Here is a 16,543-nt window from a genome sequence, read left to right on the forward strand (position 1 = left end):
ACTGACCCGACGCTATCTACTTCAGAGCTCCAACTATATAACGCTGCTCTGACAGCTTGTAAGATGCAGCCAACCCGGTCCGTGGAGGCGATTTCATAAGCAGCTGATATATCTTCCTACAATGGAGTCAATGTTTGACGTGGGACACCCTTAGCTCGGGGGCATTCATTTGACCCACGAGAAATTTTTGGAGGCATGCTTCAGAGTTGTTCCCACGAGTTTGAGAAATCATCTTTAATATGGTCTGCTGTGGAGTCGTTAGAAGGATACATAGGCCCTGGGGACAGGTCTGACCAAATTCTTACGGCGGAACTGCCGCAGAGCTCATACGGCAATAAAGTGCCACCAGTACCATCTCACGCTAATATCTTGCGGTTGGTGGCAGAAGACCATATGGATCTGAAAAGGTGGCGAATATTGCATGATGACATTAGGAGGATTACACATCTCCCGCAAGAAGCTGTATGGAATATGACTCTGCAACTGCTGGAGGAGTACCAACGGATAATTTTGAGCGCATATCCTAAAGCTTTTTGAATCTCCTGGAACACTATTAGCATATGTGATTCCTGGACTAATTTACCTTCGATGACTATTATTATCTGCTTTGGACGCTATTATGTTGACGAAACCTCCAAAACTTCCATTCGCAGTGTGGTTCCCCAGAGCATAGACGCCTGGACTGGCTACTGGACTCTGGGTTACTATGAGGCAATTTCATCTAATCTTGTTTAGCACCTATAGATGGAGGGCATTATATGTAGTTATTCCTTTATTTATTTTATGCTATCAGGTATAGATTTGTCTCCTGCAGTTTGGAATGTCTGCGATACATAATCTTTAGACGTTACTGTTATTGTATAGTTTGACCACTTAGTTGTGCAGTTGCAAGTGCGCATTACACCTATATTCTCCTTCATATCTCACCAATTATATTATATTCATGTAAGCGCTGTTCGCCTCTTATATGTGTCTTGTACATTTTGACGTCTGTGATGGCTCAATATTTATGCTTGCTTTTCTCTTGTGTCTAGGATATTTACCAATACTTTAAACTAATCCACCTTTGTTTCGAAATAAGTACTGCAACCAGGGCCATGGCTTACATTTGTCACTAAAGTTTTTAAATAATTTTATGTACATACCCCTTTGCTCTGTCTGAGGGTGTGCAGAAAATGTCATATATGTTATATTGAGCTGAGTGGCAGCTGCTGTGGACGTGCAGGTGTACCCAATAGAATTTAGATAATTCTCCATTACAGTTGATGCTCTCAGTTTTTACTATTCATATCTTATCTTAGCTTAATATATGGGCTTATTGTACACTGAGAGGAGACAAATGGGTGTGAGTTTACTATGTGGGTTGCTTCAATTTATTTACTCATCATATATTTTCTTGATAAATATACTGCCCGCGGCCTGGGTGGTGAGGCTGATGGGTATTATTAATATATTCCTCTTATGGGTGAAGCTGTACCTTGATTAAATGAACCCTGTATGCCTAATGCGGTATGCATTTAGCCTTTGACCCTGCTAGACTAAAAACATATTAGTATACATGTCTCCCAGAAAGGAATTATTAGAGCTGGTTTAGTGTATAGCCATTATTACGTGCTGCTCAATCACTATCTGAATACATTTATTATCTGCATATTATAGAATATTGGTGTTTAGAGCTTAAGATATAGTCCGGTACTTTACTTTGTTCATTTACATGTTTATATATGCATAGTCTTAGGGTACACAACTGCCTTTAAGCTAGTTTTAGGACACCTTTGCTGCGAGAATATATCTATAGAGTTCGCCCAGAGGCCATAATCTCCAGACTAGTGGCTCCCCCCCCCCAAAAAAAAATTTGTTTGTGTTCCTATTGTTTACTCAGTAGATTCCATAGAACCTTCCTTCATACCTGTTATACATCTACATCAATATAGCTGCTATTAAGTACCCCTTCCCTATTCTATCTGCCACTTCCTTCATTATGTTGCATTTGAACGTCTGAGGCCACACTGGTCCATATTTCTATTTAAAGGAATAGGTAGTGGAATATATAAATAAAAATGAGGTCTCATTCTTATAATTCAATTTAAGGGACAGATTGTCAGAGCAAGCAATGTTATTGACACAAGTTTATAATTTAAGCATTTAGCTATGATTAGCTTATGAGCTAGAGACATGTTAAATCTGAGCTGTTATGGTATTCAATGTTGGGCTAACTTATATCACAGTCTTTATGATGATTATTAGTTATTATGCTTCTTTTTCTGTTTAATATAGTCTTCTCTTTTATTGTAACATGTTCCCTGAAAAAATTAGAATTTTCAATTTATGATATGCGATTTGAAAACCTCAGAGAAAAAAAAAAAAAAAAAAAAAAAAAAAAAGGGAGTATATAAAAAGTTTAAAAAGCCGGACTACTTGTTACAGAAACCTGTATTTATATAATAAATGTTTTAATTATGAAGAGAAAAAAAAGTTGTTTGAAGACACTGAACCTTTGTATGTTACAAAAATAAGTCATCTTGAGAGTTTGCGTTAGATATAGGCATACAAACATACATAGAGGGCTAGATTTATCAATTTGCAAACAGACAAGGTTTGAACTTGCTTGCATTTCATAGCAAATTGCAGGGTGCATTGGATCCCCATCATTAGCATTACACAAGTGAATGCTTGTGCAATGCTGCCCAATGCTCTTGCGCAACCAATTATGCAAGAGCATGGCTTGTCAATCACCCCGGTCAAATGAGTCTGGGGTGATTTCATCAGCCAACTACAAGTTGGGAAAAAGGGTTTAAATATTAGTTGCAACCTCAAAGCAGAGACCCTGCAACTGATCAGGGACATCCCCATCATTTAAAACTACATAGTACTGAAATAGACTTTACTATACTTGTTTGTTATTGATCTCTGTACATTCTTTTACCCACCGGTTATATGCGGTTAATTTTTTTTAACTTAACTTAATTGAATTTTGTACAATTGACCTCCCGGGTGATTACATCTGTGCAGATCTACATGAGAACATTTTTTTTTATAATAAATGCCCTATTTCATTATGCTTTTGACCTCTGCATAAACCGTAAATGTAAAGTTGTGCACCCAGCACACTCCAATGAAAGAGAACTTTATATTTTTACACTAGAATGTCCCAGTAAGGTTTTATTATTAAGTCTATATGCAAATGTACAGTTCTCAAATTAAAAAAAATGAAATATATGTGCAACCATAACACACTCATTTAAAACCATTAGTCAATTGTACTATACACACACTAACACACAAAAAGCTTACACATTAGGCTGCAGGGGGCCTTGTTTAACAGGCTTTACAGGAAAACTGCTTTGCACAATAGTCCGGATGGCCCTGAAAAGGAATAAAGAAAATACTCATGTTTTATGGCATGTTTTACAATAGCAAGACTCATATGTACAGTATTAATGCTGCAAAAAAACATAATTTATGCTTACCTGATAAATTTATTTCTCTTGTAGTGTATTCAGTCCACAGGTCATCCATTACTTATGGGATATATTCCCTTCCCAACAGGAAGTTGCAAGAGGATCACCCAAGCAGAGCTGCTATATAGCTCCTCCCCTCACATGTCATATCCAGTCATTCGACCGAAACAAGACAAGAAAGGAGAAACCATAGGGTGCAGTGGTGACTGGAGTTTTAATTAAAATTTAGATCTGCCTCAAAGAAGACAGGGCGGGCCGTGGACTGAATACACTACAAGAGAAATAAATTTATCAGGTAAGCATAAATTATGTTTTCTCTTGTTAAGTGTATTCAGTCCACGGGTCATCCATTACTTATGGGATACCAATACCAAAGCTAAAGTACACGGATGATGGGAGGGACAAGGCAGGAACTTTAAACGGAAGGAACCACTGCCTGTAGAACCTTTCTCCCAAAAACAGCCTCCGAAGAAGCAAAAGTGTCAAATTTGTAAAATTTTGAAAAGGTATGAAGCGAAGACCAAGTCGCAGCCTTGCAAATCTGTTCAACAGAGGCCTCATTCTTAAAGGCCCAGGTGGAAGCCACAGCTCTAGTGGAATGAGCTGTAATTCTTTCAGGAGGCTGCTGTCCAGCAGTCTCATAGGCTAAACGTATTATGCTACGAAGCCAAAAGGAGAGAGAGGTAGCCGAAGCTTTTTGACCTCTCCTCTGACCAGAATAAACGACAAACAGGGAAGACGTTTGACGAAAATCTTTAGTTGCCTGTAAATAGAACTTCAGGGCACGGACTACGTCCAGATTATGCAAAAGTCGTTCCTTCTTTGAAGAAGGGTTAGGACATAATGATGGAACAACAATCTCTTGATTGATATTCCTGTTAGAAACTACCTTAAGTAAGAACCCAGGTTTAGTACGCAGAACTACCTTGTCTGAATGAAAAATCAGATAAGGAGAATCACAATGTAAGGCAGATAACTCAGAGACTCTTCGAGCCGAGGAAATAGCCATCAAAAACAGAACTTTCCAAGATAACAGCTTGATATCAATGGAATGAAGGGGTTCAAATGGAACACCTTGAAGAACGTTAAGAACTAAGTTTAAGCTCCAGGGCGGAGCAACAGTCTTAAACACAGGCTTAATCCTAGCCAAAGCCTGAAAGTCTGGAACTTCTGCCAGACGTTTGTGTAAAAGAATAGATAGAGCAGAAATCTGTCCCTTTAACGAACTAGCAGATAAGCCCTTTTCTAAACCCTCTTGTAGAAAAGACAATATCCTAGGAATCCTAACTTTACTCCATGAGTAACTCTTGGATTCGCACCAATATAAATATTTACGCCATATCTTATGGTAAATCTTTCTGGTAACAGGTTTCCGAGCCTGTATTAAGGTATCAATAACCGACTCCGAGAAGCCACGCTTTGATAAGATCAAGCGTTCAATCTCCATGCAGTCAGCCTCCGAGAAATTAGATTTGGATGGTTGAAAGGACCTTGTATTAGAAGGTCCTGCCTCAGAGGCAGAGACCATGGTGGACAGGACGACATGTCCACTAGGTCTGCATACCAGGTCCTGCGTGGCCACGCAGGCGCTATCAGAATCACCGATGCTCTCTCCTGTTTGATCTTAGCAATCAGTCGAGGTAGTAGCGGAAATGGTGGAAACACATAAGCCATGTTGAAAACCCAAGGGGCTGCTAGAGCATCTATCAGCACCGCTCCCGGGTCCCTGGACCCGGATCCGTAACAAGGAAGCTTGGCGTTCTGGCGAGACGCCATGAGATCCATTTCTGGTTTGCCCCAACGATGAATCAGTTGAGCAAAGACCTCCGGATGAAGTTCCCACTCCCCCAGATGAAAAGTCTGGCGACTTAGAAAATCCGCCTCCCAGTTCTCCACGCCTGGGATGTAAATCGCTGACAGGTGGCAAGAGTGAGACTCTGCCCAGCAAATTATCTTTGAGACTTCTAACATCGCTAGGGAACTCCTGGTTCCCCCTTGATGGTTGATGTAAGCCACAGTCGTGATGTTGTCCGACTGAAATCTGATGAACCTCAGTGTTGCTAACTGAGGCCAAGCTAGAAGAGCATTGAATATTGCTCTTAATTCCAGAATATTTATTGGGAGGAGTTTCTCCTCCTGAGTCCACGATCCCTGAGCTTTCAGGGAGTTCCAGACTGCGCCCCAACCTAGAAGGCTGGCATCTGTTGTTACAATCGTCCAGTCTGGTCTGCGAAAGGACATGCCCTTAGACAGATGGGCCCGAGAAAGCCACCAGAGAAGAGAATCTCTGGTCTCTAGATCCAGATTTAGTAGAGGGGACAAATCTGAGTAATCCCCATTCCACTGACTTAGCATGCATAATTGCAGCGGTCTGAGATGCAGGCGCGCAAATGGTACTATGTCCATTGCCGCTACCATTAAGCCGATTACTTCCATGCACTGAGCTACTGACGGGTCGTGGAATGGAATGAAGGACATGGCAAGCATTTAGAAGTTTTGATAACCTGGACTCCATCAGGTAAATTTTCATCTCTATAGAACCTATAAGAGTCCCTAGGAAGGGAACCCTTGTGAGTGGTAATAGAGAACTCTTTTCCACGTTCACCTTCCACCCATGCGACCTCAGAAATGCCAGAACTATCTCTGTGTGAGACTTGGCAATTTGAAAACTTGACGCTTGTATCAGAATGTCATCTAGGTACGGAGCCACCGCTATGCCTCGCGGTCTTAGCACCGCCAGAAGTGAGCCCAGAACCTTTGTAAAGATTCTCGGGGCCGTAGCTAACCCGAAGGGAAGAGCTACAAACTGGTAATGCCTGTCTAGAAAGGCAAATCTTAGGTACCGATAATGATCTTTGTGAATCTGTATGTGAAGGTAGGCATCCTTTAGGTCCACTGTGGTCATATACTGACCCTCTTGGATCATGGGCAGGATGGTTCGAATAGTTTCCATTTTGAATGATGGAACTCTGAGAAATTTGTTTAAGATTTTTAGGTCCAAGATTGGTCTGAAGGTTCCCTCTTTCTTGGGAACCACAAACAGATTTGAGTAAAATCCTTGCCCTTGTTCCGTCCGCGGAACTGGGTGGATCACCCCCATTACTAGGAGGTCTTGTACACAGTGAAGAAAAGCCTCCTTCTTTATTTGGTTTGCTGATAACCTTGAAAGATGAAATCTCCCTTGTGGAGGAGAAGCTTTGAAGTCCAGAAGGTATCCCTGAGATATAATCTCCAACGCCCAGGGATCCTGGACATCTCTTGCCCAAGCCTGGGCGAAGAGAGAAAGTCTGCCCCCCACTAGATCCGTTTCCGGATAGGGGGCCCTCTCTTCATGCTGTCTTAGGGGCAGTAGTAGGCTTTCTGGCCTGCTTGCCCTTGTTCCAGGACTGGTTAGTTTTCCAGCCCTGTTTGTAACGAGCAACAGTTCCTTCCTGTTTTGGGGCGGAGGAAGTTGATGCTGCTCCTGCCTTGAAGTTTCGAAAGGCACGAAAATTAGACTGTTTGGCCTTTGATTTGGCCCTGTCCTGAGGAAGAGTATGACCCTTACCTCCAGTAATGTCAGCAATAATTTCTTTCAATCCGGGCCCGAATAAGGTCTGCCCTTTGAAAGGAATATTAAGCAATTTGGATTTAGAAGTCACGTCAGCTGACCAAGATTTAAGCCATAGCGCTCTGCGCGCCTGGATGGCGAATCCGGAGTTCTTAGCCGTTAGTTTGGTTAAATGTACAACGGCATCAGAAACAAATGCGTTAGCTAGCTTAAGTGCTTTAAGCTTGTCCATAATCTCATCCAATGGAGCTGTGCGAATGGCCTCTTCCAGAGACTCAAACCAGAATGCCGCAGCAGCAGTGACAGGCGCAATGCATGCAAGGGGCTGTAAGATAAAACCTTGTTGAACAAACATTTTTTTAAGGTAACCTAATTTTTTATCCATTGGATCCGAAAAAGCACAACTATCCTCCCCCGGGATAGTGGTACGCTTAGCTAAAGTAGAAACTGCTCCCTCCACCTTAGGGACTGTCTGCCATAAGTCTCGTGTGGTGGCGTCTATTGGAAACATTTTTCTAAATATAGGAGGAGGGGAAAAGGGTACACCGGGTCTATCCCACTCCTTGCCAATAATCTCTGTAAGCCTTTTAGGTATAGGAAAAAACATAATTTATGTAAGAACTTAACTGATAAATTCATTTCTTTCATATTAGCAAGAGTCCATGAGCTAGTGACATATGGGATATACATTCCTACCAGGAGGGGCAAAGTTTCCCAAACCTTAAAATGCCTATAAATACACCCCTCACCACACCCACAATTCAGTTTAACGAATAGCCAAGAAGTGGGGTGATAAGAAAAAAGTGCGAAAGCATATAAAATAAGGAATTGGAATAATTGTGCTTTATACAAAAAAAACATAACCACCACAAAAAAGGGCGGGCCTCATGGACTCTTGCTAATATGAAAGAAATGAATTTATCAGGTAAGTTCTTACATAAATTATGTTTTCTTTCATGTAATTAGCAAGAGTCCATGAGCTAGTGACGTATGGGATAATGACTACCCAAGATGTGGATCTTTCCACGCAAGAGTCACTAGAGAGGGAGGGATAAAATAAAGACAGCCAATTCCTGCTGAAAATAATCCACACCCAAAATAAAGTTTAATGAAAAACATAAACAGAAGATTCAAACTGAAACCGCTGCCTGAAGTACTTTTCTACCAAAAACTGCTTCAGAAGAAGAAAATACATAAAAATGGTAGAATTTAGTAAAAGTATGCAAAGAGGACCAAGTTGCTGCTTTGCAAATCTGATCAACCGAAGCTTCATTCCTAAACGCCCAGGAAGTAGAAACTGACCTAGTAGAATGAGCTGTAATCCTTTGAGGCGGAGTTTTACCCGACTCGACATAGGCATGATGAATTAAAGATTTCAACCAAGATGCCAAAGAAATGGCAGAAGCTTTCTGGCCTTTTCTAGAACCGGAAAAGATAACAAATAGACTAGAAGTCTTTCGGAAAGACTTAGTAGCTTCAACATAATATTTCAAAGCTCTAACAACATCCAAAGAATGCAACGATTTCTCCTTAGAATTCTTAGGATTAGGACATAATGAAGGAACCACAATGTCTCTACTAATGTTGTTGGAATTCACAACCTTAGGTAAAAATTCAAAAGAAGTTCGCAACACCGCCTTATCCTGATGAAAAATCAGAAAAGGAGACTCACAAGAAAGAGCAGATAATTCAGAGACTCTTCTGGCAGAAGAGATCGCCAAAAGGAACAAAACTTTCCAAGAAAGTAATTTAATGTCCAATGAATGCATAGGTTCAAACGGAGGAGCTTGAAGAGCCCCCAGAACCAAATTCAAACTCCAAGGAGGAGAAATTGACTTAATGACAGGTTTTATACGAACCAAAGCTTGTACAAAACAATGAATATCAGGAAGATTAGCAATCTTTCTGTGAAAAAGAACAGAAAGAGCAGAGATTTGTCCTTTCAAAGAACTTGCGGATAAACCTTTATCTAAACCATCCTGAAGAAACTGTAAAATTCTCGGAATTCTAAAAGAATGCCAAGAAAAATGATGAGAAAGACACCAAGAAATATAAGTCTTCCAGACTCTATAATATATCTCTCTGGATACAGATTTACGAGCCTGTAACATAGTATTAATCACAGAGTCAGAGAAACCTCTTTGACCAAGAATCAAGCGTTCAATCTCCATACCTTTAAATTTAAGGATTTGAGATCCTGATGGAAAAAAGGACCTTGCGACAGAAGGTAAAACCTGTGAGGCCATGCCGGAGCTACCAGCAGAACAAACGAGCATTCCTTCAGAATCTTGGAGATTACTCTTGGAAGAAGAACTAGAGGCGGAAAGATATAGGCAGGATGATACTTCCAAGGAAGTGATAATGCATCCACTGCTTCCGCCTGAGGATCCCGGGATCTGGACAGATACCTGGGAAGTTTCTTGTTTAGATGAGACGCCATCAGATCTATTTCTGGAAGCTCCCACATTTGAACAATCTGAAGAAATACCTCTGGGTGAAGAGACCATTCGCCCGGATGCAACGTTTGGCGACTGAGATAATCCGCTTCCCAATTGTCTATACCTGGGAAATGAACCGCAGAGATTAGACAGGAGCTGGATTCCACCCAAACCAGAATTCGAGATACTTCTTTCATAGCCAGAGGACTGTGAGTCCCTCCTTGATGATTGATGTATGCCACAGTTGTGACATTGTCTGTCTGAAAACAAATGAACGATTCTCTCTTCAGAAGAGGCCAAGACTGAAGAGCTCTGAAAATTGCACGGAGTTCCAAAATATTGATCGGTAATCTCACCTCCTGAGATTCCCAAACTCCTTGTGCCGTCAGAGATCCCCACACAGCTCCCCAACCTGTGAGACTTGCATCTGTTGAAATTACAGTCCAGGTCGGAAGAACAAAAGAAGCCCCCTGAATTAAACGATGGTGATCTGTCCACCAAGTTAGAGAGTGTCGTACAATCGGTTTTAAAGATATTAATTGAGATATCTTTGTGTAATCCCTGCACCATTGATTCAGCATACAGAGCTGAAGAGGTCGCATGTGAAAACGAGCAAAGGGGATCGCGTCCGATGCAGCAGTCATAAGACCTAGAATTTCCATGCATAAGGCTACCGAAGGGAATGATTGTGACTGAAGGTTTCGACAAGCTGAAATCAATTTTAGACGTCTCTTGTCTGTCAAAGACAGAGTCATGGACACTGAATCTATCTGGAAACCCAGAAAGGTTACCCTTGTCTGAGGAATCAATGAACTTTTTAGTGAATTGATCCTCCAACCATGATCTTGAAGAAACAACACAAGTCGATTCGTATGAGATTCTGCTAAATGTAAAGACTGAGCAAGTACCAAGATATCGTCCAAATAAGGAAATACCACAATACCCTGTTCTCTGATTACAGACAGAAGGGCACCGAGAACCTTTGTAAAAATTCTTGGAGCTGTAGCTAGGCCAAACGGCAGAGCCACAAACTGGTAATGCTTGTCCAGAAAAAGAGAATCTCAGGAACTGATAATGATCTGGATGAATCGGAATATGCAGATATGCATCCTGTAAATCTATTGTGGACATATAATGCCCTTGCTGAACAAAAGGCAAGATAGTCCTTACAGTTACCATTTTGAACGTTGGTATCCTTACTTAACGATTCAATATTTTTAGATCCAGAACTGGTCTGAAGGAATTCTCCTTCTTTGGTACAATGAAGAGATTTGAATAAAACCCCATCCCCTGTTCCAGAACTGGAACTGGCATAATTACTCCAGCCAACTCTAGATCTGAAACACATTTCAGAAATGCTTGAGCTTTCACTGGATTTACTGGGACACGGGAAAGAAAAAATCTCTTTGCAGGAGGTCTTATCTTGAAACCAATTCTGTACCTTTCTGAAACAATGTTCTGAATCCAAAGACTGTGAACAGAATTGATCCAAATTTCTTTGAAAAAACGTAACCTGCCCCCTACCAGCTGAGCTGGAATGAAGGCCGCACCTTCATGTGGACTTAGAAGCTGGCTTTGCTTTTCTAGAAGGCTTGGATTTATTCCAGACTGGAGATGGTTTCCAAACTGAAACTGCTCCTGAGGATGAAGGATCAGGCTTTTGTTCTTTGTTGAAACGAAAGGAACGAAAACGATTATTAGCCCTGTTTTAACCCTTAGATTTTTTATCCTGTGGTAAAAAAGTTCCTTTCCCACCAGTAACAGTTGAGATAATAGAATCCAACTGAGAACCAAATAATTTGTTACCCTGGAAAGAAATGGAAAGTAGAGTTGATTTAGAAGACATATCAGCATTCCAAGTTTTAAGCCATAAAGCTCTTCTAGCTAAAATAGCTAGAGACATAAACCTGACATCAACTCTGATAATATCAAAAATGGCATCACAGATAAAATTATTAGCATTTTGAAGAAGAAGAATAATATTATGAGAATCATGATCTGTTACTTGTTGCGCTAAAGTTTCCAACCAAAAAGTTGAAGCTGCAGCAACATCAGCCAATGATATAGCAGGTCTAAGAAGATTACCTGAACACAGATAAGCTTTTCTTAGAAAGGATTCAATTTTCCTATCTAAAGGATCCTTAAACGAAGTACCATCTGACGTAGGAATAGTAGTACGTTTAGCAAGGGTAGAAATAGCCCCATAAACTTTAGGGATTTTGTCCCAAAATTCTAATCTGTCAGACGGCACAGGATATAATTGCTTAAAACGTTTAGAAGGAGTAAATTAATTACCCAAATTATTCCATTCTCTGGAAATTACTTCAGAAATAGCACCAGGAACAGGAAAAACTTCTGGAATAACCACAGGAGATTTAAAGACCTTATCTAAACGTTTAGATTTAGTATCAAGAGGACCAGAATCCTCAATTTCTAAAGCAATTAGTACTTCTTTAAGTAAAGAACGAATAAATTCCATTTTAAATAAATATGAAGATTTATCAGCATCAATCTCTGAGACAGAATCCTCTGAACAAGAAGAGTCATTAGAATCAGAATGATGATGTTCATTTAAAAATTCATCTGTATAAAGAGAAGTTTTAAAAGATTTTTTTATGTTTACTAGAAGGAGGAATAACAGACATAGCCTTCTTGATGGATTCAGAAACAAAATCTCTTATGTTATCAGGAACATTCTGAACATTAGATGTTGATGGAACTGCAACAGGTAATGGTACATTACTAAAGGAAATATTATCTGCATTAACAAGTTTGTCATGACAATTAATACAAACAACAGCTGGAGGAATAGCTACCAAAAGTTTACAGCAGATACACTTAGCTTTGGTAGTTCCAGCACCAGACAGCGATTTTCCTGAAGTATCTTCTGACTCAGATGCAACGTGAGACATCTTGCAATATGTAAGAGAAAAAACAACATATAAAGCAAAATTGATCAAATTCCTTAAATGACAGTTTCAGGAATGGGAAAAAATGCCAGTGAACAAGCTTCTAGCAACCAGAAGCAATAAATAATGAGACTTAAATAATGTGGAGACAAAAGCGACGCCCATATTTTTTTAGCGCCAAATAAGACGCCAACATTATTTGGCGCCTAAATGCTTTTGGCGCCAAAAATGACGCCACGTCCGGAACGCCGACATTTTTTGGCGCAAAAGAACGTCAAAAATGACGCAAACAGATGCGCCAAAAAAGTCAGCTCCAAGAATGACGCAATAAAATGAAGCATTTTCAGCCCCCGCGAGCCTAACAGCTCACAGGGAAAAAAGTCAAATCTTTAAGGTAAGAAAAATATTTGATTCAAATGCATTATCCCAAATATGAAACTGACTGTCTTAAAATAAGGAATGTTGAACATCCTGAGTCAAGGCAAATAAATGTTTGAATACATATATTTAGAACTTTATTAAAAAAGTGCCCAACCATAGCTTAGAGTGTCACAGAAAATAAGACTTACTTACCCCAGGACACTCATCTACATGTTTGTAGAAAGCCAAACCAGTACTGAAACGAAAATCAGCAGAGGTAATGGTATATTTATAAGAGTATATCGTCGATCTGAAAAGGGAGGTAAGAGATGAATCTCTACGACCGATAACAGAGAACCTATGAAATAGACCCCGTAGAAGGAGATCATTGAATTCAAACAGGCAATACTCTCCTCACATCCCTCTGACATTCACTGCACGCTGAGAGGAAAACCGGGCTCCAACCTGCTGCGGAGCGCATATCAACGTAGAATCTAGCACAAACTTACTTCACCACCTCCATAGGAGGCAAAGTTTGTAAAACTGAATTGTGGGTGTGGTGAGGGGTGTATTTATAGGCATTTTAAGGTTTGGGAAACTTTGCCCCTCCTGGTAGGAGTGTATATCCCATACGTCACTAGCTCATGGACTCTTGCTAATTACATGAAAGAAACGTCAGTACACACCGGCACCGCATAGTATCTATCCAGCCTACATAATTTCTCTGGAATTGCAACTGTATTACAGTCATTCAGAGCCGCTAAAACCTCCCCTAGCAATACACGGAGGTTCTCAAGCTTAAATTTAAAATTAGAGATCTCTGAATCCGGTCTCCCTGGATCAGATCCGTCACGCACAGAATGAAGCTATCCGTCCTCATGTTCTGCAAATTGTGACGCAGTATCGGACATGGCTCTCACATCATCAGCGCGCTCTGTCCTTATCCCAGAGCTATCGCGCTTGCCTCTTAATTCTGGCAGTTTAGATAATACTTCTGTCATAACATTAGCCATGTCTTGTAAAGTGATTTGTATGGGCCTCTCTGATGTATTTGGCGCCACAATATCACGCACCTCCTGGGAGGGAGGCGAAGGTACTGACACGTGAGGGGAGTTAGTCGGCATAACTTCCCCCTCGTTGTCTGGTGATAATTCCTTTACAGATAAAGACTGACCTTTATTATTTAAAGTGAAATCAATGCATTTAGTACACATCTTTCTATGGGGTTCCACATTGGCCTTCAAACATAGTGAACAAACAGATTCATCTGTGTCAGACATGTTTAAACAGACTAGCAATGAGACTAGCAAGCTTGGAAAATACTTTCAAATAAATTTACAAGCAATATAAAAAACGCTACTGCGCCTTTAAGAAGCACAAAAAACTGTCACAGTTGAAATAACAATGAACCAAATCAGTTATAGCAACCAAATTTTCACAGTAAATGTATTAAGTTAGCAGAGCATTGCACCCACTAGCAAATGGATGATTAACCCCTTAATACCCAAAACGGATAATCAATATAAGAATTAACGTTTTTAACACAGTCAAACACACTGTCACAGGTCTGCTGTGACTGATTACCTCCCTCAAAATGATTTTTGAAATCCCCTGAGCTCCTGGAGGAAGAAGCAGGAAGACTGTGACTGAATTTTTACTGCGCAAAAAAAGCGCTAAAATAGGCCCCTCCCACTCATATTACAACAGTGGAAAAGCCTCAGTTAACTGTTTCTATGCAGAAATATACGACAGCCATGTGGAAAATATCATGCCCCAATAAGTTTATCACCAATGTACCTCACAAAAAACGATTAGCATGCCAGTAAACGTTTTAAAAACATCAATTTTAAAGGTTATGTATTGTTATAGATAAGCCTGCTACCAGTCACTTCTACTGCAGTTAAAGCTCATACATTACTTCAGTATTAACAGCATTTTCTTAGTCAAATTCCATTCCTTAGAAAATTACTTTACTGCACATACATTCATCAGCCTGATACCAGTCGCTACTACTGCATTTAAGGCTGTACTTACATTACATCGGTATCAGCAGTATTTTCTTAGTCAATACCATTCCTTAGAAAAATATTTTACTGCACATACCTTATTTGCAGGAAAACCCCACATGCTATTCCCTTTCTGAAGTTACCCCACTCCTCAGAATGTGCGAGAACAGCCAGTGGATCTTAGTTACTTCTGCTAAGATCATAGAAAAACGCAGGCAGATTCTTCTTCTAAATACTGCCTGAGAGAAAAAAACAGCACACTCCGGTGCCATTTAAAAATAAACTTTTGATGGAAGAAATAATTAAATATAAAAAACTCCACACTCCTCTCACGACCTTCCTATGTTGAGGGTTGCAAGAGAATGACTGGATATGACATGTGAGGGGAGGAGCTATACAGCAGCTCTGCTTGGGTGATCCTCTTGCAACTTCCTGTTGGGAAGGGAATATATCCCATAAGTAATGGATGACCCGTGGACTGAATACACTTAACAAGAGAAATATTTAGTTGGCTCCATCTTTCAATGTGTGGCATCTAAGCCAGTTATCTAATGTGCTTTGTTCTCTTGGAATCCTTTACTGAAAAACATACCTAGGTAGGAGCAGCAATACCCTATTGGGAGCTAGCTGCTGACTGCACATAAATGCCTCTTTTCATTGGTTGACCAGGTATGTTCACATAGCTTTCAGTGTTGCAATGCAGCTCCTTCAACTAAGGATACCAAAAAGAACTAAGCAATAGTGTATAATATTTCTTACCTTTAGACTCTATCTTCTCTTTATTAAAGAAACAGTTACAGATTAATATCTTTGTTAAGCAAAATATTTTTTAGAATTAATATTACACTAAACACCTGCAATCAAAGAGCCAAACTTCAGAAGCTCGTCTTCCAGGGCCCTAGAATGTATTGGTTGAGACCTGACCTACATATCTTCTAGATTAGTGGTCTCCAAACTTGCCAAATGCATATGACTTACCACAGAACGGGGGCACACAAAGAACTTCCTTACTACAATTTACACACACACACAGAATATATAAGTGTGAGATAGGGCCAGTAGATGAGATAAAAGACTCACCACTTTAACAGTGTAAAATACCATATCCAGCAGTACTTTGTAAGTCTGGAAATATATAAATATTAATTACTTTTTATTAGCAATTCAACTAAGGGCATCTTTATCCTAGTAGGGAATTATAAATCAGTGAACTACTCAGTTGTTCACAAATTCAGGATAGGTCACTCATGTTATAAAATGTGAATTTAAACAATCTATGCTGCATATCGTAGTAAATTTACTTAACTGTGAGCCCTTATTCCACATTATCTGGAGTAAGAGAATTTCTCAATTCCCTGAATACCCAAGTGCTATTTCTCGTGAATGCCCTTGTTCTGTTTTTAATCTTTATTTGTGTTATAATTTTTTTTTTAAATGTTGTAATAAAAGTTAAATTTTAACTTTATTTCCTAACCTCCATTCCGTATTAACAAGATGCTTCAATATTAACATGGGGAGAGGGAAGTGCTAGGTAAATGCATCTTGTCCATAGTCAAAATTCTTTTTGACTTAAGTACTTCAAACAGTTCACTTATGCATAAGCACTCCAGCCGTTTAACAAAGTTTACTAATAGTAGCAACCTAATAGGCATCCCCTTATCTGTGTAGTGCGGTTGCATCCCCTTTCTTTTTTGAACAATTAACCCCAAATAAAGTTCAGCTGTTCTAGTAGGTCTTTAATGACATTTTCTTAGTCGCAACCTACAGCAAAAGCCATGGTTCGCAGAGAGCTTCCAAAGAATCAGAGAGATCTCATTGT

The 16,543-nt window shown here is 40.0% G+C and overlaps 1 protein-coding gene across 1 annotated transcript in view; it reads right to left on the reverse strand.

The window, feature by feature from the left end:
* Window positions 1-16,543, reverse strand: part of INTS8 (integrator complex subunit 8) — a gene marked incomplete in the record, with an annotated part of 407,787 nt that overhangs the window by 325,086 nt on the left and 66,158 nt on the right. The window contains 1 exon segment of the mRNA XM_053715214.1: window positions 3,295-3,366. Coding sequence (XP_053571189.1) covers window positions 3,295-3,366 — 72 coding nt within the window.

Source organism: Bombina bombina, chromosome 5 (genome assembly GCF_027579735.1).
Source record: "Bombina bombina isolate aBomBom1 chromosome 5, aBomBom1.pri, whole genome shotgun sequence".
In the NCBI taxonomy this organism is placed as follows: Eukaryota; Metazoa; Chordata; class Amphibia; order Anura; family Bombinatoridae; genus Bombina; species Bombina bombina.